The 25584-nt window shown below is 38.7% G+C and overlaps 1 protein-coding gene across 1 annotated transcript in view; it reads right to left on the reverse strand.

Annotated features, from left to right (window-relative positions):
- Nucleotides 1–777: 777 nt before the first annotated feature.
- Nucleotides 778–25584, reverse strand: part of LOC142151958 (threonine--tRNA ligase 2, cytoplasmic-like) — a 40044-nt gene continuing 15237 nt past the window's right edge. The window contains exons 3-19 of the mRNA XM_075208091.1: nucleotides 17259–17449; nucleotides 16505–16628; nucleotides 14598–14719; nucleotides 13975–14092; nucleotides 13309–13373; nucleotides 12486–12564; nucleotides 12003–12149; nucleotides 11422–11520; nucleotides 9235–9401; nucleotides 6602–6764; nucleotides 5706–5843; nucleotides 5533–5610; nucleotides 5308–5408; nucleotides 4474–4578; nucleotides 2929–3001; nucleotides 2192–2306; nucleotides 778–1024 (exon numbers count right to left, since the gene is read on the reverse strand). Coding sequence (XP_075064192.1) covers nucleotides 876–1024; nucleotides 2192–2306; nucleotides 2929–3001; nucleotides 4474–4578; nucleotides 5308–5408; nucleotides 5533–5610; nucleotides 5706–5843; nucleotides 6602–6764; nucleotides 9235–9401; nucleotides 11422–11520; nucleotides 12003–12149; nucleotides 12486–12564; nucleotides 13309–13373; nucleotides 13975–14092; nucleotides 14598–14719; nucleotides 16505–16628; nucleotides 17259–17449 — 2034 coding nt within the window. The 3' untranslated portion in view covers nucleotides 778–875. The remainder of the gene's footprint in view (nucleotides 1025–2191; nucleotides 2307–2928; nucleotides 3002–4473; nucleotides 4579–5307; nucleotides 5409–5532; nucleotides 5611–5705; nucleotides 5844–6601; nucleotides 6765–9234; nucleotides 9402–11421; nucleotides 11521–12002; nucleotides 12150–12485; nucleotides 12565–13308; nucleotides 13374–13974; nucleotides 14093–14597; nucleotides 14720–16504; nucleotides 16629–17258; nucleotides 17450–25584) is intronic.

Here is a 25584-nt window from a genome sequence, read left to right on the forward strand (position 1 = left end):
CAATAAACAACGCACCAAAACCCTTTGCGATAACCTGCATATAATGCACAGAACCAAATTTTAATGACAATAATACAATGTCCAATTGTGATGGTCTGTAAGTGTGAAGCCCTCACTCACAGATGTCAAGTGTGCAGCTCACAATGAAATTAGCACTAGAGCCTCCATTCAATACAGCAAAGGCTCAATAAAGCAGTTGTAGCATACATTTTAGTGACACAAAAGTGGAACTTGTTGGTGGATCTCATAATGATTAACGTCACCATATGTAACCTTATAGTGTACATTACACTAATAGAAATGGTTATCTAGAGGTGTAAAAACAATGAAAGTGGCTCAGGCTGCATAGAGCATGAACATACCCTAGACTTTATTGCTGTTATAGCTCCCTGTATTAACCTTTGTTATTCTATAACTAAATGCTGCTATAAGAAGGGAGAAGAGCAGTAGAATATAGAATAGGAGCTGGTTTAGATGAAATGATAAAAGTGGGAGCACACTGGTTGGTCTCACTGCATATGTATCCAGATCCTGTATACCGGACAATTGACCAAACTAACCATCCAGATCATGCCTGTTTTCTCATTATGGGAATCTGTTCCTTATCAATGCAAGCCTCCTAACAATAGAAAAATAGAAATTACCCCCATCAAGCTTAAAAAGATTACGTGCTATGAATGGAAATCAAATATTTGTACACCAAATACTGTAAAGGCCAAATGTGTTTCAATACATTTTTTGCAACAGAATTAGGAAGGAGTAATTAAAACATCTCACTTTAATTACCAAAGTTTTATTAATTGGCAATTCACAGTGGCAACAGTATTAAGCTTAGCGTTTATGAAAATTAACCATTTTTTTTTGCTGTTTAAACTTCAGAATTCTTCTTCTGCATTTTTACTGTACGACTTCTTCAGATTTGAGAGTTTTTCTAAAGCCAAAGCTATAGACACCTCTCCATGCACCTTGTTGTCTCTTGTCCGTACATTGACTGCATTGTTTGCCTTCTCTTTCTCTCCAACCACTAGAAAGACAGGAGTTAAAAATGTAAATTAACAAGGAAATAAGGCAACAGAAAATATTCACGTTGTTGTGTAGGGCGAACTATCTTGCCTTTCCTTCTCTGTTAAAATACTAACTCTAAACGGTTTACTCCATTTGGAAGCAGGTGACGTCACTGTCACATTCCTGTGAAGTTGTGTCCCAGATTCCAAGCTATATTTTAAACTAATAAAGCTAGATAACTGGTTTTATTTTCAGTATATAAAACACAGTGCTGCCCCCTCTGAGAGACTATGCAGCCCCAGACAGCAAACGCTGACACTGTAGTAATTGTTACCACAAGATTGGTGGCTTTTGTGACCATTGTAGTGTTAACATACAGACATATTCAACTGTTGTGAAAATTACATAGTTTAACCTCCTTAACCTTCCTGTCTTTTGGGTGATGGAGGATGTCAGTAGGTTAAATATTTTAATGTTTTCAGACATTACCTACAGTGGCAAGAACAAAGTATATGAACCCCTTGGAATTAACTGGATTTCTACATAAGTTGGTCATAAAATGTGATCCAATCTTTATGTAAGTCACAAGAATAGACAAACACAGCCTGCTTAAACCAATAACACACAATTATACCTTTTAATGTCATTGTTGACAGCACCATGTAAAGATTCACAGTACAGGGTGGAAAAAGTATGTGAACCCTTGGATTTAATAATTGATTACCCATAGGTTGGCAGCAATAAAACTTTTCCTGCAGTTGCGGATCAGACCTACACAACGGTTCACATACTTTAAATGAAGGATAATTTGGTAAATAATGGTGATGAGGACAAAAAAATTTCTGTAAAGTGACAATACATCTGGTTGTTCTGAGGATGGAGCTGCCTATAGCAGATTTGCATAAGCAGAGAAATGTATGCTTTCGTGACTTAATGGGACCACAATGAAAGAAAAACAAGGTTTCACAAATTTTAAGCGCATTTTTAAAATGATTGTGTATTTCAGAAAATGGTCCTTTTAATTGTTTTTTATTTTCCTGATTTAGACTGACAAGGCTGTATTGCAGTATCGGGAGAAAACATCAACACAAAAATACTTGGGACATAATTCATAGAGGTCAAAGACAAACAATAACTAGAACTAGCAGGTGTCTGGCACATTGTATAAATTAAGAGGTTGAATTACCAAAAATGAAATTGTACTGAGCCAGCTGTGCATTTCGTATCTTCTTATTCAACGTACAGCTATGGTCTAAGTCCACATCAGCCATAAAACCAGCATCAAAAAAGTCTTTACACACCTGAATAACAATTAAGGAAATGAAATAAGTGTACAAATATTAAAGGGCAATTCTACTAAAAAATGACTGTAAGCTCCAGTGTGGCTGATGTCTGTAAAGTGCTTTGTAATATTTTTGAGCAATGCAAAGGTAAATAATATAAATATTTTGTGAATAACATGACCTTCCTGAGCAACAACAGTAAACATGGAAACTGATTCAGTGCACTCCATTGATTGATCATTAACTACCTCTGCTACTAAGGAAGATCAGTTAATTACAATATATCTCATATATTGCAGCAACAGTGTATTCTGAGGTTTCAACAGGTGATTCCAGGAGGAAGTCCTAATTCAAATAATAGGATTTAGTACGGTAATTTGTAGTACACCGCATAATCATTGTAATTAGGCATTTTTTAAAAAATGTTTTAAGTGATTCTCAGCTAAACTAAACAAATATGCATGTCAGATTGTAAAAATTTAATAGATTTTCCAATTGTGTTCTACATCAGGGTAAATGACTGAATTCGGCTCTCAAAGGCTTTGCTATGGTCTCTGATTTTCGTGAGAATCTTCAATATCTGTTGTGTGAAACATTGTTATTATCTGTGTTTGGAAATGTACAAATTAACATTTCTTACCTGTTGTGCATAATCCTCACAGCTTGGTCCCACAGGGACTACCATGACTTGCCGAGGTGAAAGCCAAAATGGCCTGGTGAAAAATAATACTTTTTAATCTATGAAGACAATACAATCATTTATGAGAACGGTTACAGGTAGCTGTGCAGAAAAAGAAATGTTGCCCATAGCAAGGAAATCTGAAACCACAAAAATGACAGCTCTGGTGGTCTCATTTTTAAACAATTAAAAAAAGCAGAAACTTAATAAGTAAATGGATTGAGAACAGTGCAAGGGGAACATCTGTCAGTCGGATTTCCCAACTCAATAATCGCTGTGTGATAGAGATCTCTGTCTCCGTGTTGTGAAGTCAGCGTGGTGTTCACTGAGACTGTACCACGTGTTCCAAAAGAATTACCCAGAAATCCAAAATGCAGATTTCCTTTTTATATTCTCATATTGTGCTCCATCCAAATAACAGGTTATTGTTTTAATTGTTTAATAAATGAAATAACTGAAGTACCCAGCAATCTCAATTATTTATTTGAAATTTTCTTCACTGGTGACTGGACGGTAGATTCTGCTATCGATCACAGCTGCATGGAGGTCTGTTCTTAGATACTAGCTGGTTTGCCAGATCAATAAACTATTTGTTGCCCATAGCAACCAAACAGATTCTAACTTTCATATTTTAGTAGTTAAGAAAATGAAAGAACATCTGATTGGCTGCTATACCTGTGAAATAATTTTCATAAATATATTCTAGTTGTTGTCCATTTGTATGCAATAAATGCTAATCATAAATAGGGGTTATTTTCCCCTTTAAAGCATAAAGCATTTGGTGAATGCAGCTTACAACTGGAACTGCAAAGAGTTCACTGAACCCTAAGAATAAAGTGCTGAAATTACACACAAACTTTCACAATTAAAGCTGGACAGACCAAAGATCAGCGGTGGGGCTTTCTTTTGCGGCCCCCCAGCCAGCTGCTCCCTATGTAATGAGAACGTGTCACATGACCTCCTCTGCATAGTTTGGGAAGGACTCGAGGCGCACCCAGAGGTGGAGGGATTTCACTGTGATCCTGCTTCTTTCTCTGTGCAGCCCATTTGAAGGCTGGAAGGCCGCTCTTACATCCCTCTAGCTACTTCATGTTGCCCTCTCAACCTCTCATTGCCATAGACAGATGACAAAAGAACATAAAGCATCCATACTGCATCCGGTGTTCACTCTGACTGCTCATTTGTACTGTTGGCACTTTCTTCACAGGGTTCAATTGACCCTATTTACAGCACAAGTTACTACCTTCAACAGGAAGTGAATGCAGCTTGGACCAAGTCAATCTAACTGCACAAATAGAACATTTTTGAGTAACATTAATTCTCTTGATTAGTATTAATGCTCTTAGAAAAGCATTCCCGTAGATTGTAAGCTTGCGAGCAGGGCCCTCTTACCTCTCTGTCTGTATGTACTGCCCAGTATTGTTTTATTTGTTCCCAATTGTAAAACGCTACAGAATTTGCTGGCGCTACATAAATAAATGTTGATTACTTGCAAAATTGTCATACCATTTTCCTCCATAGTTTTCACAAAGAATTGCTATCATCCTTTCCACTGATCCCAAGATGGCGCGATGAATGATAACAGGTCTTTTCTTATCATCTCCATCTTTGCTGCAGGTGAAGAAAGAACATACTCCTAAAAGCACAGTAACAGGCACACTACAACAACTGATAGCAATAAAGCAAATTAAGAAATATATTTTATCGGGCACTTAAATAAAAGAGAATTTGTAGAGCAAGTGGATCTGGTGTTGGTAAAAGGAATAAAAAAAAGCATTTCAAAGTGCTTATTTCTTTAACATAGTAATAGAACAGTCTCTCAGCAAACATGGAGGGGAGGACTAGCACAATAAAGCGGATTTGTATCCTACGTACAGTGGAAGCATTCATTTTGTGGACTAAACCAGTACCCAGGCTATCAATTTACTAGGAACCAGTGACATCCTTGAGCTACTGCCTAATATTCATGAAGCCTGACTAATAAGGTAATGAGGCAATCTTATGATTATTAGTTCCACAAAATGGCTGCCTCCACCGTGTTAGTGACAGGTACACTTCAAAAGTATGTAAAAATAATTGAGAAAAACCATTGTATAAATAACAATATTAAAAATCTGTTATTAATAAATACCTCTTGTATAATATACCATACTGATATATTTCTTATCTCTGTAAATATTGTATAACATACCATACTGATATATTTCTTATCTCTGTATATTTTGTGTAATAGACCATATTAATATTGCTTATCTCTGTGTGAAGTTAGCATTGGTTATCTCTGTATTTTCATGAGATCTCATTTAAAGTGGATTCTGGAAGATAAGAAAAACGACATACCTCACATATGTCAGGTTAAACCGGATCGGAAGTTGGAAATCCAACTGTATTGTTGCACATTGATGGTATCTGCCTATAGCATCTCTGATGTTAATGTCAATCTGCAATAGGAGATCCAATCCACATGTGTTGTTTATACAGTTTGAAAAACCCTTTTCTTTGACAACTTTCAAAATCTAAGCCCACAGTAAAACAATGCTAACAAGTATAATGGGTGACTCTCACCTTGGGACCATAGAAAGCACCATCTCCAGGGTTCAACTTCCAGGGCTCTCCAAATTGATTTAGACTGTTTTCTAGTTGCTGGAAATACAAAGCATAAAACAAGTATTTTTCTCTGCTGGAAATATGCCATAAAGAAGAAGTAGTAGTTGACAATGATGAACAATAACAAAGACCTTCTCAGCTTGATTCCACATTTCAATTTCTCCGAGGTAGTTTTCAGGCCTGGTTGAAAGGTGGAGTTGGAAAGTAAAACCAAACACTGTGTATACAGACTGCAGGAATTGTAAGCACCCCTTCATCTCCTCCTCTATCTGGAAACAGATTATTAAGGTTAAAATAATATATATCTTACAATGTCACTAACAATAACTTCATGTTCAAAGTATTTCTTGCACAGAGGATCTGAAATCAAGTTTTCTAAAACCCAGTTATTTTTTGTGGAAGAAAATAAATTCCTATTTCATTAAAAAAGAACAGTGTTTACATAGGCTTCTAATTAACCCTTCTATTTCTGTGCTAGAGAATCTTCATGATATCCTTTGACAGTCAGCTACAATAGCCTCACACTTCTTATTACCATGTTTGGTGTTAGCAGTCTTTGTTTACAAGTAAATTGAAGTATGAAGAACAAACCGCTTATGCATTAAACCGGTCCATGATGGTCTCTATAAAAATGAACAAACTACCAATATATTCTCAGGGAAGAGGGGACGTATGAAAAAGTCTATGAGGGCTATATTTGGTGCACCAGCTCCCATTTCTCAATCATGTCATATTATATATCATTATAAAAATCCATTGTCTACAGTTTTCTGAAATACATTAGGTGAATCAATCACATATTTCATGAATGCCTAATTAAATAACAAAGCAGTTAAAAATGTCCCTTTGATCATGTTCATCTTCTTAACCTTGGAAAACATTGTGGCTTTCTAAAATATGTTTAAATTACATTAATGAAGAAGGTCCTAGCATCTGTTAGTATTACTGCTGATAAACTGATATTGGCTTATTGTCCCTAAGAAATGTCAATTCAAATATTATATTTACATTCAAATTGAGATGTTACCTGCTCCATAGTGCAAAAAATATGTGCGTCATCTTGCTGAAAGCGCCTAACTCTGGTCAGCCCACTTAAAGCCCCAGATAGCTCGTTACGATGCAGAACACCAAAGTCTGCAAAGCGCAAGGGTAATTCTCTCCAGGAGCGAGGACGATGACCAAACATTAGACTGGAAGAGGACATACAAAGGAAATATCAAACAGAACACACCAACCAACTGCATTCTGTTCACATCAGAAAGATCATATGTTTTCCACTTGCAATAAGTGATCTTAACTTTTTCCTAATTTCTCTTTAAATTGCTTATTATATTTGCTGTTTCGCTGAGAAATCTGTTATCATGCAATTATTTTAGAGAAACCCTCGAACCAAAAAATGGCAGTAGAAAATTTCTCCAAAAAAAGAATGATGGAATTCAACCAATGGGACCCACTCAAGTTCAGAATCCTTAATTATGAACAAGTACATTTCTATTAATTTTTTCAAGCACATTTTGTGAGTGTTGTACTCACGTATAGGACACTGCTACTCAGGATTCTACTTGACTTCATAAACCTATTTCACATCTAAAACTCCATCCATCAGGATATTGCCTCCCATCTGGCTCCTCCAGCCTCACTTTTGTGTGGTCCATCCTCTTCTCTTGTACATCCTACACTCTTTGGCCTATCTTCTCCTGGCTTTTGATCGTTACAGCACATTTATGCACTTGGCACAATTTTATTAAATAAGACCCTATGCATAGCATAAGGTTTAGCCTTTAGTAGGCATGGTTCAGCAAAAAACAATTTTAGGGTCAGAGTCCTTTAAATAGAGTTGCCACTATACAAGTCACTGATATTTGTAGTATAAAAGGAGACGTTTTTCTTCTTCATGTTATAAAATATAGGTTCAGCAATACAAAATATATCATGGGCATCCAAACTACTTGAGCAAATTGTACACAACTGCATGATCCACCTTCTCTTCTTCACTCTCTACTTGACTCTCAGCAATCGGGATTCTGGCCTTTATACGCCACTGAAACTGCCCTCTTTTACTACTTAGAGCTAAGTCAGAGAGTCACTTCTGCCTACTCATCCTCATTGGCCTCTCTGCAGCTTTCAATACAGCTGACCACCCTCTTTCTCGACACCCCTCACTCCACTGACCCTTTAAACACCGTTTTCTCCTTTTTCACCTCCTACCTTTCTGAAGGCTCCTTCACGGTCTCAATCGTCTCTATCTGTTGTGGTTCTACAAGGCACTGTTCTCGGCCCTCTTCTTTTCTCTCTTTAACTTCTCTCTATAAACTAATATTCTCCTTTGGCCTCCACTACCACCTCTATTAAGATGACATACAAATCCACCTCTTTTTTTTCTTGACCTCTCATGTTGTCTTTTATCCCGATAGTCCAACTGCCTCTCTGCCATCTCCACATGGATGTCCCAACAGTAATTAAAGCTCAATATGTCCAAAACAGTGCTGTTCCTCTTCCACCATCCTAGTGTCACTACTCCTTCTCTAGTCTCCCTCACGTTTGACAACATCCCTTCTTCCCCAAGCTCACTACCTTATTGTCATTATTGACACTGCCCTCAGCTTCATTCCACACATCCAGTCCCTTGAGCTGTTTTGTTGTTTCCTCCTTCGAAACATTGCCAGAATACGCCTCTTTATCACTCAGGATGTTAACAAAGCCCTCATCCAATCTCTCATTATCTCCCACCTTGACTACTGCAACCTCCTACTATCTGGCCTTTCCCTCACAAGTCTTTCCCCTCTATGATCCATTGTAAATACTGTGACAAGACTGATCTTCCAATACCATGGATTCACATCCACTGCCCCACTCTGAAAATCCCTATACTAATTCCCCATTTTTTCCAGAATTCAATTAAAGTTTCTCAGTCTCATCTTCAAAGCTCTCTACAACTTCTTTCCACCATACATTTCTGACCTCGTCACTAGTTAAACTCCCTTTCTCCCTTTTCGAATTGCCTCTGACCTACCACTCTCCTTCTCTCTGGTAAACACCTCTAGCTCCTGCCACCAAGACTTCTCTTGTCCTGCTTCCCACCTCGCCTTACCAGACTCTCCCCAAATTTCAAGTGCTCTCTCAAAACCCACCTCTTCACTCTAGCCTATCCTACTCCATCCCCATACCACTCCCTCTGCATGTTCTACTATTTCCAGTCCCATGTACACTCCAAATCCCATTAGCTCCTATTGTCCCAAACTTGCCCTTTACCTCTAGACTGTAAGCTCTCATAAGCAGGGCCCTGTCTACCTTTTGTCTTACATCTACACCTCTTTCTAAATCCTTGTCTGTACTGTTTCTCCTATTATGTGCAAAGGTATTTTGTATGACTTGTAGCTCTTGACTGTCTGGTGCTGCAGAGTTCTATTGCGCCTTATAAATAAACGATGATGATCACTGCTGTTTATTAGCACTGTTGTCAATCCCCAAAAAACGTACAGCAGGTTACTTTATACCTAATCTATCAGCGCAACTGCAGATCAATTAGTAAATGTTACCCGCTGAATCTACAACACCATTTGTGAGTGATCTGTGTCCGCTCTGACTTATCTGTGTGTGCGAAGCTCACTGCTCTAGTGGTCCCTTTACACACAAACACGACTGTAAACTCCTACATACCAATGTCCTGGACAGTTCATAGGTTTAAGAGCAAAGGTTTCCTTCTCAACCTCAAAGGAGAACATGTTCTCACTGTAATGCTGCCAGTGACCGGATGCTTCCCACAGTTTGCTGTTGTAGATGTTAGGAGTTGCTACCTCTGTAAAATTCCTCATCTGGTAGAACTCCTGAAACAATGTTGCATTAGTGATATTAAACAGACATTCATACACAGAATGAGTAGATTGCAATCATTTGTCACAAACAGGTATGTGCAAAAGAGGGTGTGCTTTTGTATGACTAAATATTGTGGATCTTTAACTATCAATATTCACTTTTGAATGATGTATTTTTCAGATCTTGAGGTACCTATGATCCAGTCAGTAAAAAGAGGTCTGTGCTTTGAGCTTACTCTCAATACCGGTGTTACTCACATTCCTGATGCTGTATCTCCCAACAAGAGTTAAAGCGACATCTTTACTTGGAATGTTTATGTCCCAGACAAATTATTAATCCCGAATGTTTAAAAAACGTACTTGGAGTAAACATGATTCACTAAACAGCCCAGCAGCACATAATGATGTCGCACCGTACGGCGACAGTAATATTAGTACAGTTAAGGGGGCAGTTATGCAATTGCTTAAGGCTACATTACGTAAGTCTTACTAATAAACATTGGACAGACGACGCCTCTTTTACCTGTCCCTTAACTGTACTATTACTACTGTCGGCGTAGAGAGTGATGTCAATATGTGCTGCCGGGCTGTTTAATGAATCGTGTTTACTCCAAGTAAGTTTTTTAAACATTTGGGATTAATAGTTTGTCCGGGACATAAACATTCGCAATAAAGTTGTCGCTGTAACTCTTGTCGGGAGTCTTTTAATAACCAATACAATAACCTCAATACAGTTTCCAGACATTGTTAGTGGCAGAACAAATATTAGTTTTGCTTTGTAATAATTGTCATAAATAAAACTTCAATAGAAGAATTTATGTCAAGTATTTCTGCTGACCACAGCTGAGTCATAAATCCCATAATCCTTTTCTGCTTCAGAGGTGTCACTCAATTTACCCTAATGGATTAACCTAAGTGTGTAACGAAATGTACTGCATTTGTTTTCCTACTGTAACACTGGCCTGGGTTGAGCAGTGGCTCTTCCATCTCACTCTATAGTGCCATAATGTGTAATAAGTCGGATAGGATTATAGCGCAATAAGAACTGACCGCCCCTTTCCAGGATACATTTCATCTATTACGCTTAGGCAGAGATGACTGATAGGGTGACTAAGTGGTTATGACTGATATATTTTATCTGTATTACATTTTGGACATGTTATGTTTGCTACCTGGATAATGTTTAATATTTTCTATATATTTCTAATGGTCTTTACTCTACCTTTCTGTTATAGTAAAAGCTACTAGTAATTGTAATGGGAATGTCAATCAGTGTATGGAGCTACAAGAGAGTCATATAATTGACCTGGTAATAATAACAACTGCAAGAGCAGTTTCTGAGAAAGGACATCAGTAGTAAGCAATACTTGAGAAAGGCCATTCATGGTACAGCCTCATCTAGAATACTGTGTTCAGGTCTGGAGGCCATAGTTCCAGAAGGATATAAATACATTATAGACTTTAGAAAGAAGGGCAACTAAAATGGTACGTGGCCTAGAGCACAAAACTTACCTGGAAAGACTAAAAGATCTTAATATGTATAGTTTGGAGCAGAGAAGGGAAAGGGGGGACATGATAGAAACTCTCAAATATATAAAGGGATTTAACAGGTACAGGGGGAGAACACTCTACAAAGAAAGAGAAGTATTAGAACATGAGGACATGCACTGACACTGGAGGGAAGTATGGTCAGAGGAAAAACTACTTCACAGAAAGGGTAGTGAGTAAGTGAAGTAGCCTCCCATCAGCGGTGGTAGAGGCTAATACTGTAGAGCAATTTAAACATGCTTGGGACAAAAGGATATCCTTACAAAGTATAAAGGATTAAATACGGTTTGAGGTTACCATAGGTTAAAACATGGGCAGACTAGATGGGCCAAGTGGTTCTTATCTACAGTCAAATTCTATGTATCTATGTTTCAATATATGTGCAGAGTGCTTCTTACATTAAGTAGGGACTTAGAACTTATTATTAATTATTGAAAGGCGAACTTCTCTTTTAAACAAAATAAATTTCCAGTGTTATACTAACCTTGATGAAGTCAATCAAAGTATTATATATATGAGCCCCTCGAGGTAGGAAAAAACAGCTCCCTGGACTCAGATCATGGAAGAAGAAGAGCTCTTGATCCTAAAATGCATATTAGAACTGTATTATACACGGTCACTAGGAACCTGAATAACACACACAAGTAATAACACATAAGTGTACTAAACATGGAGATTGAAATCTGCTATGTGTGTTAAAAGCTTAAATTGTGTTTCATAATTAGCATTTCATTCCTCTGTTTGAGGCAACAAGAAAGAGGATTTGTATTGTTTCAAACTACTAGAATGAATGCTCAAATTATCTCCTGCCCAGCATTTGTATGTAATGTCAGTGGCAAATGAGATATTGGGAAATAACAATTTAAAAGGCATTTCTGGATGAACGGCTGGCTTGTTAACTCCATAGTGCAAGTCAGAGTATTAAATATTAGTTTCATCATTGCAATGCACCACTACAACATTTTATTCATTGTATAAGAATTGACTGATAAAAACATTTATCAGGGATTTTATCTTAGGAAAGGGAATTATTACTGATCTTGTATTATTGTTCACAGCACAAACCTTCCCAATCTTCCTGTGATCCCTGTTTTTAGCTTCTTCTTGGAATTGCTCCCATTCCTTCATCAGTTTATTATCAGGAAAGGATATTCCATATATTCTCTGCAGCGTTTCCATGTCAGCCTTTCCCTCCCAGTACGTGGAAGAATTCTGAAACATTTATATTGTTTTAGTGGCAACATAATCACTGAAGACTGCTTTTCAATCATAATTCATAAAGAACAGTAAAGTATGTCACAGATGAATTGGTTTTGACAAAGGATAAACTACATTCCACTGTTTATCCTCCGTTGCTAAATCCCAGTTCTTCCCCTAGCCTATATAATCCTCACATTTATTGTAGCATTAGGGGGCACTTGAATCAAAGACATGTTTGAGGCGGGTTATAAAAATAAAGGGAACAAACAGTCTATACAACGTAATTATAAAATGTACAGTAAATACATAACTGCTACACTGGTTTATCAAGAATATTTTGTTGCTTACCTTGTATATTTTTACAGCTTTAATCTTCCCAGTGTGCCTTACATGTGGACCTCTACACAGATCGATAAGAGGGCCACATCTGGAGGTGACAACAGAAGGGATTAGTTACATCTCCTAGGCAGTGAAAGATATTTAATGTACAGTTAATGACTAACTGGTTGTACATTATTATTATGCAGTTGACATTCACAGAAAAGGGAGCATCGGGACAAGTAATACATTATTTGTAGTTACGAAGGTCACTCAAGAACTACAGATGTCCTGGAAATATGACTTAAAAACAAATGCAGTATTGGTACAAAATTTTCAGCAAAGAATATTTTCATGTATAAACAGTTAGTCAGCTGTTTTGGGAGAATAGCAGACAACGTTTCGATTATTACTACATAAAGGAATGGGAATTTTTTGCTAAAGATGGACTAACCGGTCCTCCGATATCATTAAAGACAACAAGGAAAAAAAAAGAAGAAATTATTTAAAACTGCCTGCATCTGTAAGTAAGTAGATGCAGTGGGAGTATTGTAAACATATTACGCTGAAAAAAATTAATTTTCACACCAGATCCCAACAAGGTTCAGCTGGCACTGCATGTACAACTTGTAAAGGTATATAAGTCATAGTGTATGGCCACATTCTTACAACATGGAGTAACAATGGTCTCTTCACACAGGTGGTCTGTGTATGTGCTAAAGAGCTGACAAGAGGGTTCATGTGACTACCATTATCTAAATCATATCTCTATTCAATTCTCACACATCTGATTCACTTACTGCCTATTGTCTGCCTTCTGTCTGATTACCAGAAATAATAGTGTTTTAATCACCTGTATACCGTTGTGGTTGGTGTATCAACTTTTTCATTCAAGATCCGACATTTGAATTTGTTGTACTAGAAAAAGAAAATAAATCATATAGAAAAATCAATGAGGAAACTACATCCTCTACATAAACTGTTTAACATAAGCAGTTAAAGGTTGAATACAATGTCCTAGGAGTCTGAGGTAAAGGATACAATATTTTACCTAGGACAAAATAAGGACAAAATAAGGGCCTGATTAATTAAGGATCTTAACTTAAGAAACTTCTTATTTCAGTCTCCTGGACAAAGCCATGTTACAATGAAAGTTTTGCACATAAGTTAAATACTGACTGTTTTTTTATGTAGCACACAAATATCAACTTTAAATTTCAGTGTACAAATAAGCTATCAAGTATTTGTGTGTTACATGAAAAAACAGTCAGCATTTAACTTATGTGCAGAACAGAAAACTAATTTGCACCCCTTGCATTGTAACATGGTTTTGTCCAGGAGACTGAAATAAGAAGTTTCTCAAGTTAAGATCCTTAATGAATCAGGTCCACAGTGTTATGTTATAATGGAGGTTGTTATAACAGTATGGTATCACACGTCAAACTGTAACTAGAGGCACTTCAAATCAATGATAAAGATTAGGTTATCAATCTATTTGTTTCAATTCGGCCTCTATTACCTTAAACATTTCCAATAGCAGCTCTTTGCTGACTTCCAGCCTTTCAAAGGGTTGCTTCTCCTTGGCAATGGCCTTACACATGTTCTCTAAGACAGGAAACTCATTGCTGGACACCCCTCTAGAGAGATCACACTATACGTTATACAGCATTACTCCAGTACCCTTGAGAACAATTGTTAGGATCAGGAGATTTGCAAAACCAACACATATAATATTAATTAATATTGAAGGCCAATTTCACTTACTTATACCTACTAAAACAAACAAACATGTATGCTGTTCATGTATGTAATGAATCTTTAGGTCCTATTAATATACATACTCCAGTGGCTTTAGGGTGAAACTGTTTTTCTTATTTATTGAAAATACTAATTAGCTGTAATGGGAAAAGTACAAAATAGGACTTTGCATCCTTTCATAAACAGGTAAATCTCTGAATAGTAGTTTGCATGCATGCTATGGGGGGAAAAGCTACATAAATAGCATCACAGGACATATGGAATATTATACATAACTCATAGTGAGAGACAACATAAAGTGTATATGCTATGCTACATTTAACATAATTCTGTATAAAGTATAATGAAATAAGAATTATAGGACTATATAAAGTTCTAATTTACCTTTCTTCTAAATACATATCATAATAAAAGCCATTTTCGATGGGTGGTCCATAGCACAGACAGCCTCCATAGTAATTCTCCATGGTTTCCCCCAGAATGTGAGCGCTGGAGTGCCAGTAGACCTACAGACACAAGACAAAACTCATATAAAACAATGGTCTTCTCTTTGAAGAAAGACCTATTCTGACAGATTAGAATAATTCGATTATTTTTATCTTCTATCATTTACCTACCATGCCATTTTTTAAATCAACTATTTTTATTTAGATTTTTAACAAAAACAGAACAAGAAAAAGAAAAATATGACATAGTTCCAAAGAGAGTTACATTCCACATTAATATAAAAAAACATATTGACAACTCAAAATACCACATATACTAGTAAAATACAACCGTGGCACATGGCTGGTTATAGAAACTGACAGTTTTTTAGATTGTATATTGGTCCCCAAACTCCTTCCTTATAGAGGATAATGATATTGATTACAACCAGCTGGACATTGGTTAGTGATGTCTAAAGAGTTCATGGGGGATTAGCTGGAGCGATCCCCAGATTCAACCCGGGATTAATTAATATTCAGATAGGATGAAAGTCTGCAGCCAGGGAACGAAACACATACCTTGACTTCGCTCATACTTTGTAATATTTTGGCATGGTGTCTCAAGACCGATTGGTGAATCGCTTGTCCCCCACAGCTACATTAACCAGGGCCACCCAGGCACCTAAGTCCGGCCCCTCCCGTGCCATCCACACTCTAGCAATGGCACCATGCCATTTTAAGCATTTAGGGCTATTGTAAATTTTTCATAATACAATAGTTGCTAAGAAACAGTGGAGTGTGAAGGTGTAGTATTACATCTTGTGTGCTTAATTTCATTCTCATGCATAAATAGGCTAAAGGCTAGAACCTAAGGAATGGATATACTGTACATTATTCTCTTTATAGAAGTGAGTAAATTGCTAGGTAAGCTGCTGAGAGAGAACACTCCAAGAATACTTTAATGTATTGGTCAACTCACAGAATATGTTTCTTATCCAATGTACAAAGCCACTTGGCACGCGCCTACTTCACTGAATAATGGCGATATTTATGACACAGGACGCTCAGTCTGACCGCAGGTCAAATATCTTAAATTTTTTGGGATTTTCAAATTTTTGTTAAATAAAAAAAAGTGAGAAAAGTTTAATTTACTGTTGTTATGCTGTTTGTTACCTAATTAACATGCATACTTTATAATTAGAAGAGCTGAGTATCTATCGCCCAATAACTCATGGATTTCATTATTTGCATGTATGTTGAACAAATACAGGCTTCTCTAAACTTATCCGAATGTATTTCCAAGGAACAATGTGTGGGATGAAACCATGCAATGGCTTTTGAATCTGCTCTCAATGACACTATACCAAAAAAGGAAGTAAGCGTAAAAAATGTGTTTTTGACTTTGTACATATTAATCTAGGCAACATTATATCACTACATTCAATGCTAAAACTATTCACACATGGGTTGTTTTTGGCCTAAGTGTGGTCTATAAAAGCAAAACACAAGCAATTATGTTATAACTACACATAACGTCACTACCGCTGAAAATTACATTATTACATCATCGAAAGAAAGAAAATAAACCCATAGAAATAATAGCACCTTATAAATGTAAGTATATACATTTTAATGAAATAAAGGCAGAACCAAAGGAGTACCTTAGCAGTTAAGAACACTGAAGCATGGATTGTATGTTCCATTGCCAGCTCCTTGTGGCCATGGACAAGTCACTGTCTTTTTGTGTTCCTGCCACCAAATCTAACATGTGTATTACTGTGTACTGTATGAGCTATAAAAAACACCAATACATAAACTTGTGAATGTACACAGGAATTACTGGTGTGACATCACTGAGTAACTTACAGCTTGAGCTTCTTCTTGGTCAAATGTCAGTAGTTCTAAAGTACAATCTTCCTCCAGGGGACGGTCAAGGTCCCACAACTCATAATTTACTTTGGCTATTACAGTGTTATCCGCCAATCCACGGCTACAAAGAGGAAAAAAAGATGGACATGTTGAAAACAACCAAAAACTATGTAACAGAACACATATTTATGGAGTATAATCAATCCCAAAGTAGTTCAGTAAACAATAAAATATTACATATTTTGATGCTACATGGTGAGAGGTGTAAACTTTAAACAATTATAGTTTTGCTGACCAAATTGTTTTAATTCTAATAACAAATAATCCCATACATCAAAAAGAAATCTAATTTCTGCACTTCAGTGCAAACGTAGGTGTGATCATGAGCCAAATCCACACTTACTGAACACCCTTAATCCTTCCAACTGCTCCTATTATCAGTACAATGATTTGCATCCAACAGATGCTGCCAAACTGGCCCATACTTCCATATGACTTCACTATAACATTGCAGATGTGCAATCTCTCAAAGTGCATTTAGGTTGCAATTTTCACAAATTACCTTCGCTGTTTCATTACACTACTGGCTACACACCAGTCTATTTTGACACAACTGAGATCTATGTTTTGTGTGTACATGTTAATCAATCCTCTACAAACTCATTCTTAACCCATTCCAAGTATCAGGTGAATTGATGATTATTAATACTATAGATATCATAAGGTCACTAGTGATCTTGGTGCCATTTACCTGATTCCAGCAGCTACTTGATATGGAGTTATCCGCCAGGATTCCCCATCAATGACCTTTCCATTTGCCAAAGTGATCTTAATAGGTTTGCTCTGGTTTGCTGCCCGGTCAGCCAGTAAAGCATCATGTTCCCTTTTTAAGGTTTCATAGAGGTGAAGTCTGTCCTTTATATATGGAGGGGCTGGACGATCCTGCAGGAAAGAGATCATAGTTCACTAGGAATATACATAATTAGGAGAAATATTGTATGTTTCACAGCCCCTTACTGCACACTTGATATAAATGTAAGTGATAAATAGCACACTTGATATAAATGTAAGTGATAAATAGCACACTTGATCTCTTCAGTAAATGCACAAGGTAATATTTTTGGCATTATGCAATTACAGAAAATGTAAAGGGATCTACATTGCACCATGGAAAATAACTGCACAAGTACAGTGTGCTGTATACAAGATGTCCCCATGAGACATATAAGCTACTATCATTTCAGATTACTTCATGTTACGGCTAGTATCATATTCATTTGATTCTTTCCTTTTCAATTTTATCAAGCATAGAGAGCACAGCATATGGATATACACAGAGAACTCATAGACAGATGTCAGAGATATTGAAGATTTGCTCATGGCAATTTTTGCAACTCGTAATACCTATGATTTTTAATACTGACGATTTGCCCAGTACTACCTCCCTTGTCTTAGTTGCTGGAGGTAAGCGTCCGTATCTTATTCAGTATGTTGTGTAAGTTAAACTGAATTACGTGAGTATGTGGAATGCAACAGAACTGCATCATAACTCTGAAGAGTGGTCAGGTTAGCTGGCTCTAGTGTCCTCATAAACTGTTACTCATCCAACAAATTTGCTGTCCTAATATGAAAGTGTCCCTGGAAACAAGTATCCTTTTACACAAGCTGTACTTACCCAAATATGTCTACACCAACACACAGACAAGATATGAGGAAGGGCTCATCCCTCATTCACAGTTTACACAATATTTAAAGGCTTATTTAATAAGCTGTTTGAATTCTGTCATTAACGAATATGATGCCTTAATTATCAAATTATATATATTGATATGTTTCTAGTGCTAGTTATTGTAAAAATAACATGTGAGGCTGTCACGTGTGACATGTAAGACTACCAGGTTCAAATTGTGTTCCTCGATTTGAGCTAATGATACTTTACTACAGCCTGGGAGATATATCAGGACTCACCTGGTGATGTCATATCTCAGACACAGTCCTGCCCTACAGCACCCAGTCATAGAAACAAACACCTTACATAGAGATAAGAAACTGACTCTCCAAACAGTTACAGCATAATATGAGTAACGCAAATTTCTTCATGACTATGTGGCTGGAGGATTGTCAGATTCCAATGTATATCCACTTTATATATCAGACACTTAGAAGACTTGGCCTATCAAAGTTCCAAATTACAAGTTCTTAAGAGGCTCAAAATGATCACAGCAGCTCACAGTGTGCTTACATAATATTTTTATCAGTGACGGACACTAAAAAGAGCAGTTACCCATGCAGGAAAAGTGTTTAAGACCCTATTAAGCTTTTGTTTTCAACAGCTGCACACACTGGCACCCCATATATATGTTTCGAGTAAAGTAGGCCAATGAGAGTTTTTAAACGGTGTTTCCATTACCAAAAGTGTGTAGACTAAGGGGTATATTTACTAATCTGTGGATTTGAAAATGTGTATATGTTGCCTGTAGCAAACAATCAGATTCTAGCTGTCATTTTGTAGAATGTACTAGATTAATGATAACTACAATCTGATTGCTATAGGCAACAGCTCCACTTTTTCAAACCCGCAATTTAGTAAATATATCCCTAAATGTTAAATCATAGTGGTCACCAATTACTTATTTCCAGAAACTGTCCCACTTTTATTAGGTTGATCACTTCTCCTGTTCGATATGTTATATGTAGTCCTCTGTCCTAACCCATCAGTATCCTGTTTGTTTTTTCTGTATGGACAAGACGGCTTCTCAGCGTGCTGGGTACATGCTATCTGTTTTTATTCTGTATGTATGGAAACCCCACAATACCACTTGTTATGTTTTCTGCATACAATGGTAAGCAAATGAAAGAAAAACACATGTACCAGGCCAGCTCCTGATGGCAATGCAGTAACTACCAGGAGAGCTCTATGATAGTAGAGCGTGAGCCACATAAAGGCGGTGCGAGGGTGGTGTAAGACTAAGTGTGTACTATAGGAACATAGAAACTGACAGTATAATATAAAATATGACTTCATCTAGTCTGACCTTTTATTGGGGAGAGTTTGTTTTGTATTATACTTTTGTTATGGCCACCAGTGCGGCATAAACTCATAGAACAGGTAGAAGAGGTCTTCACCTTTAGCAGCCGCCTTTCCTGTAGAGACTGGTTGTGCTCACAGGTACTCAGATGCCCCCAGGTCTTATGCTCAGAGTAGTATGAGTTTACACGGTAGCGTACAGGTATGGGAGGTTGCACACGGAGTAGTGACAGGCCAGATGTCAGCGGACTGGGCAGGGCACCAGAGGCTATGTCAGGTATAGGCAGAAAGGTCAAGGTCACAGGCACAGGTTCAGAATCCAGGGACAGGCGCAAGATCAGGGTCACTAGCAAAGGTTCAGAATCTGGGTTCAGGCAATAGATCAGGGTCAGAAGCACAGGTTCAGAGTCCAGGAACAGGCAAGGGTCATACACGGGTAATCAATCTCAGATTAAACACCAAACACAGGTACAAAGTAGCAGGCAGCAGTACTGAAACAGGATGCTATAACCGGCAGTGAGGCTCAGTCCTCACTGCCTTAAATAGTCCAAGTAGCCAATCAGGGAAGAGCCCTACAGAATCCCCAGGAGCAGTCTAATTAATACATAGCCCCGCCAACCAATGAGGGGAGAGAGAGCAGTTGCTGCTTCGTGACTAACGCTGAGCAGCTGAACCTACACAGACCTGTGCGCGCTGTTTGACAGCTGGCCGGGCGCGGCGGCAGGAGAACTACAGCGTCTCGGTTGTTGCCCAGGCAACCGGGACGAAGACCCCGGAAGTGACGTCCCGGTCGTCATAGCGACGGCCGGGACGGCTGCAGACAGAAGGTGAGAGTCGAGGCGGCCGCGGGCACCACCGCGACTGCTAACAACTTTAGATCTAACTCCTAACAGTAGCCATACATTTGTTCCATTCATTCTTCAATTGTTTTACTATATAATTCCCCAGAACAACTGCTAGACTATTTCATGGATTTATAACCCATTCTGTAAACATGTTCTTCCTCATGTTACCTATCAGTATTTCTCCCTCAGATCTCATAGTATTTCCCATTATTCTAAAAAGTCTCTAATGAATAAAAATACTGCTTTTCTGAGCCATGTAAATACCTATTAAGTGACAATATAACCTCCCTCTTCCTGCTACTAATATATCTTCTATACAACCAAATATTTTATTGCTGGATTATCTTCCTATCTGGAACTCATATCACCTGTAACTCTATAGTTTCCTTCCCTCTGTTGCTGTTTGAATTGGTGAATGGCAGTCTCTATATCCATACTCGTCGGATGCATGCCCTTTTTCAAACTGGATGATGTCAAGCTGAAAGTAAGGTATATCTTATCTAGCAGGTTAAATAGCGCTAAAGTCAAGTGGGAAAGGCCAATGTGGGTCCAAAACAAACAAAACATACAAAAGAAATAATTATTTCTTGGGACCAATTGAAATTGAAACCACAGAAAAGCCACCATTCACTTAAAGATATTCAGTGACTGGAGAGGTAGGACTGTAAGAAGTATATGATTATATAATGTGATTATATTGCAGCTGGATGGGTCTGAACCCCACTTCAGCAGTACATCCTATAGTTCTACCCCTATATTTATACATTGCATACACATACTAATAAGAAAAAATACTCATGCAGTTTGCATGAAATTTTCACTTCATCATGCAGTATACAGTAAATTATAGCTCTTAGACCCTTATGTGCAGACATCCTGTTTCCATTAACATATTCTTCCAGTAGCAGAAATGCTTACATCAAGACTAATAAAAGCTAAAAAAAGACATGCTAAAAATAACCACCACCCTTTTATCATCAAGGAAATGGTTTATTGATTTAGTTTCATTCCATCCGTCCTCCCACAGAAATAGGCAATATATAAAATGCAGCCGTATGTTGCTGCTTTTGAGGTGTGTGTGTCAGTTGAATAACTCAAGGAAGCGCTTATTCAGTATACCATATATTGGATGTCTCATACTGCACTTCCTTGCAAACACAAGAGATTAACACATAAGTTTGTGGGCTGTCGGCAGGGCCATCTTAACAACATTATGGGCCCCCGGGCAAAGCAGTGCACCGGGGCCCCTAGATATAGATATAGATATATACAGATACAGATATAGATATATAGAGATAGAGATAGATGTACTTGCTCAGTGACCCTTGTAGGTTTTTCGTTGCAGGCTTTTTTCTTTTGCAGGATTATTTATTCTCATTAAGAGCCATGCCTATGGGGCCCCCTTGCCCGTGGGGCCACCGGGCAGCTGCCCATCGTGCCCAATGGAAAAGATGGCCCTGGCTGTCGGTCTGCAGATATGGAGATGGAACAAAACACAATGATCGTTTTGTCTGGATGTAGCTCAGTGCATTGCTCTCTGTATCAATTTAAAAAGGATCCAACATGAGCATATGTGATCCGTAAATTTGATCATTTTGAAATTAACCAGGCTATGTATCATGTGTGGTTCAATAAACATTCTGAACAATCACGATCCTATGGTATTGGATATGATCATTCAATTTAAAAACTGGTCAGCTGTTGACACTTATTGGTGTCGATTGACCCAAGATGCAGGAATAGCCTCCTATACATTAAGATCTATTCAACCAGTCACTAGCTCCAGGAGTAATTCCAGAAAACTGGGAAAGAGCAAATATAGACCCATTACACTATAGACCCACTACACAAAGTGGAAGCAAGGAAGAGGCAAGCAACTACTTACCAGTGAGTCTTATATCAGTAAGAGAGAGTTGTAGAATATCTGAAATCCAGAAATATACAGGACCCCAAACAGCACGGATTTACTGAGGGGAGATCATGTCAAACAAATCTTATTGACTTTTTTGACTGGGTAACTTTAGCAACAGATCAATGAGGCACCAACTGTTAAATAAGCTCAAAAGCTTGGGACTGGATTCTAAGATGGTTGAATGGATAAAATCTTGGTTGCGGAATAGAAAACAGAGAGTTAAAGTAAATGAAGAGCATTCACTGGATGAAAGATTACCAATAGAGTACCCCAAGGATCTGTACTTGGACCAGTGATTTTTAATATCTTTATGTGGGACATTGCAAATGGCATTGAAGGGAAAGTATGCTTTTTTGCAGATGACACAAGGAGGAGTAAAACAAATGGTTGATGGTATAGGTAGACTAGAATGGTTAACTACGGTTTAATGACAAAAAATGCAAAATCATGCACTAGGACCTTAAAAACCCAAAGGTTAAATATAGTATCAATGGCACTATAATGGAAACTACTGAGGAGGAAAGTGATTTAGGAGTCACTATTTCAGGTGACATAAAGGCAGGTAAGCAATGTAACAAAGCAATAAGAAAGGTAAGTCAGATGCTTGGTTGCAAAGGGAGAGGAATCAGTAGCAGAAAATAGGATTTTTGTACTCACCGTAAAATCCCTTTCTCTTAGTCCATTGGGAGACACTACTCTACATAGGGGTATAGTAGGTGGTACCAGGAGTCCAGGCACTTAAACAGTTAAGTCTGTGAGTGTAGTTACACCCCTGCTATACCCCTCCCACAGGAAGGAGCCTCAGTTTATGTATAACAAAGCCCGAAGGAGGGCCAAAATTAGGTTAACCAACATCAACATACAGTCAACCCCACAAACTCTCAGAGCAAGGGTGGAAGTGCAATGTCCCCCAATGGACTAAGAGAAAGGGATTTTACGGTGAGTCCAAAAATTCTATTTTCTCATACGTCCAATTGGGGGACACTGCTTTAAAAAGGGGACCTAGCAAAGCTGCCCCCTAAGGGAGGGATTGCTCTGACACAGCTGCACGCAGGACCCTGCGGCCAAACCTGGTATCCTGTGATACAAAGCCCCGTAACCTATAGAATTTCACAAACGTGTGAACAGACGTCCACGTAGCTGCACAGCACAGCTGTTCAGCAGAAGCTCTGTGACACGCCGCCCAGGACATATCCACAGCCCTAGTGGAATGAGTTAACAAACCTCCTGGCATCGGTCTATCTGACCTCGAATAAGCCAGCTTGATGGTGGAGGCAATCCACTGAGCTAAAGAGACTTTAGAAGCAGGTCAACCTCTTTTCTTCACGTCATAAAGCACAAAAAGATCCGTGGTTTTGCGCAAACTAGCTGTGCGGTCCACATAGCACCTAAAAGCCCTGACTACATCCAAAAACAACAAAGACTGATCCCGTGACTTAGTACTTTGAGGAAAGGCAGGGACAGCAATTTCCTGATTTAAATGAAAGTGGGAAACAACCTTAGGGACAAAAGAGGACTTGGTGCGAAGCACCGTCCTGTCTTCATGAAAAATCAAAAAGGGGGGAATACAAGATAAAGCCCTCAACTCAGAAACTCGGTGAGCTGAAGACACCGCTAAAAGAAAAGCCAACTTCCAAGTAATGAAACAAAGTTCCACAGACTGTAAAGGCTCAAAAGGATCCTTAATCAAAGCGTGGAGAACCCCCTATACGAAAGTATGAACTTCCGGGAGGGAGGCCAGTTTACACTGGAAATAAATGGACAATGCTGAAACCTGCGATTTCAACGAGGCTAACCGCAACCCCTTGTCCAAACCCGCTTGAAGAAAGGCCAGCAACCTAGAGAGTTTGAAACGGGAAGTGTGAAAATTTTTGATTCACACCATAAAACACAAGTCTTCCATGGTCTGTAATAATTTGCCGCTGATGAAGGCTTCCGGGTCTTGATCATGGTCTTAACTACTTTAGTAGAAAAACACCTGGTTTTCAGAATCATGGTTTCAATAGCTATGCCATTAAAGTCAGCTGACCAAATGAGTGGCACCGAAAGGGACCCTGACGAACTAAGTCTTGTCTGAGAGGCACTCTGAACGGAGGTTCTTCTACCATACCTAGCAGGTCTGAGTACTAGGCTCGGAGCGGCCAGTTCGGAGCCACTAAGATGGCCTTCACCCATTCCCTCTTCAGTTTCTTGAGAACCTTCGGGATCATAGGAAGGGGAGGGAATAGGTAAACTAAGTGAAATCGCCAAGGGATCATTAGAGCATCCACGAATTCCGCCGCAGAGTCCCTGGTCTTTGAGCAAAAGAGAGGAACCTTGAAGTTCAACCGCAAGGCTATCAGATCTATTTCTGGACAACCCCAGCACTGAACCAGGAGATCGCAGTCCTCCGGATGAAGGGACCATTCTCCTGGATCTGTTCCAGCAGAGATAATCGGCCTCCCAGTTCTCTACACCTGAAACGAAAATTGCCAATATAATTGCGATGTATTTTTCTGCCCACAGCATTATCCTGGACGTTTCACTCATGGCAATGGCACTTTGTGTACCTCCTTGATGATTGAGATATGCTACTGCCGTTGCATTCTCCGACTGGACCCTGATCGACTTTCCGCGCAGAAACACCTGAGTATGTACCTGCACCCTGTTTATAGCTCGTAACTCCAACACATTTATGGGAAGAGCTGACTTCAGCGAGTCCCACTGACCCTTGGAATCTGAGGGTTGCAGTGAGACCCCCCAAAAAGACAGACTTGCGTCTGTGGTGATAATAGTCCAATTCCAGGTCTGAAGAGATCGTCCCCGTGACAGATGTGACCTAATCAGCCACCAAGTGAGGGAGAAGCAGACCTGAGATGATAGAATGATCACCTGACTGTTCAGATGTAAGCGAGAGCCTGACCACTTGCGCAGGATTTCCCACTGCAGAGCCTGCAAATGAAACTGCGCATAAGGTACTGCTTCGAAGACTGACAACATTGTCCCAAACAGCCTCATGCATCGCAGCAGGGACACCTGACTCATGCTTAAGAGGTTTCTGACCCTGGACTGGAGAGAAAGCATCTTAACTTCCGGGAGGAACACTCTCTGACACTTGGTGTCAAAATCTAACCCTAAAAACTGCATCTTCTGCGATGGGATTAGGAATGACTTTGGCAGGTTGTTTATCCAACCATGATCCTCTAGGAAGGATCTGGTCAACTGAATGTATAGTGACAGAACCAGAGTCGATGGAGCCTTCAACAGAAGGTCTTCCAAGTAAGGAATTACCATGACCCCCTGAAAGTGGAGA

The sequence above is a fragment of the Mixophyes fleayi genome, chromosome 4 (assembly GCF_038048845.1).
Source record: "Mixophyes fleayi isolate aMixFle1 chromosome 4, aMixFle1.hap1, whole genome shotgun sequence".
NCBI classification, from domain to species: domain Eukaryota; kingdom Metazoa; phylum Chordata; class Amphibia; order Anura; family Limnodynastidae; genus Mixophyes; species Mixophyes fleayi.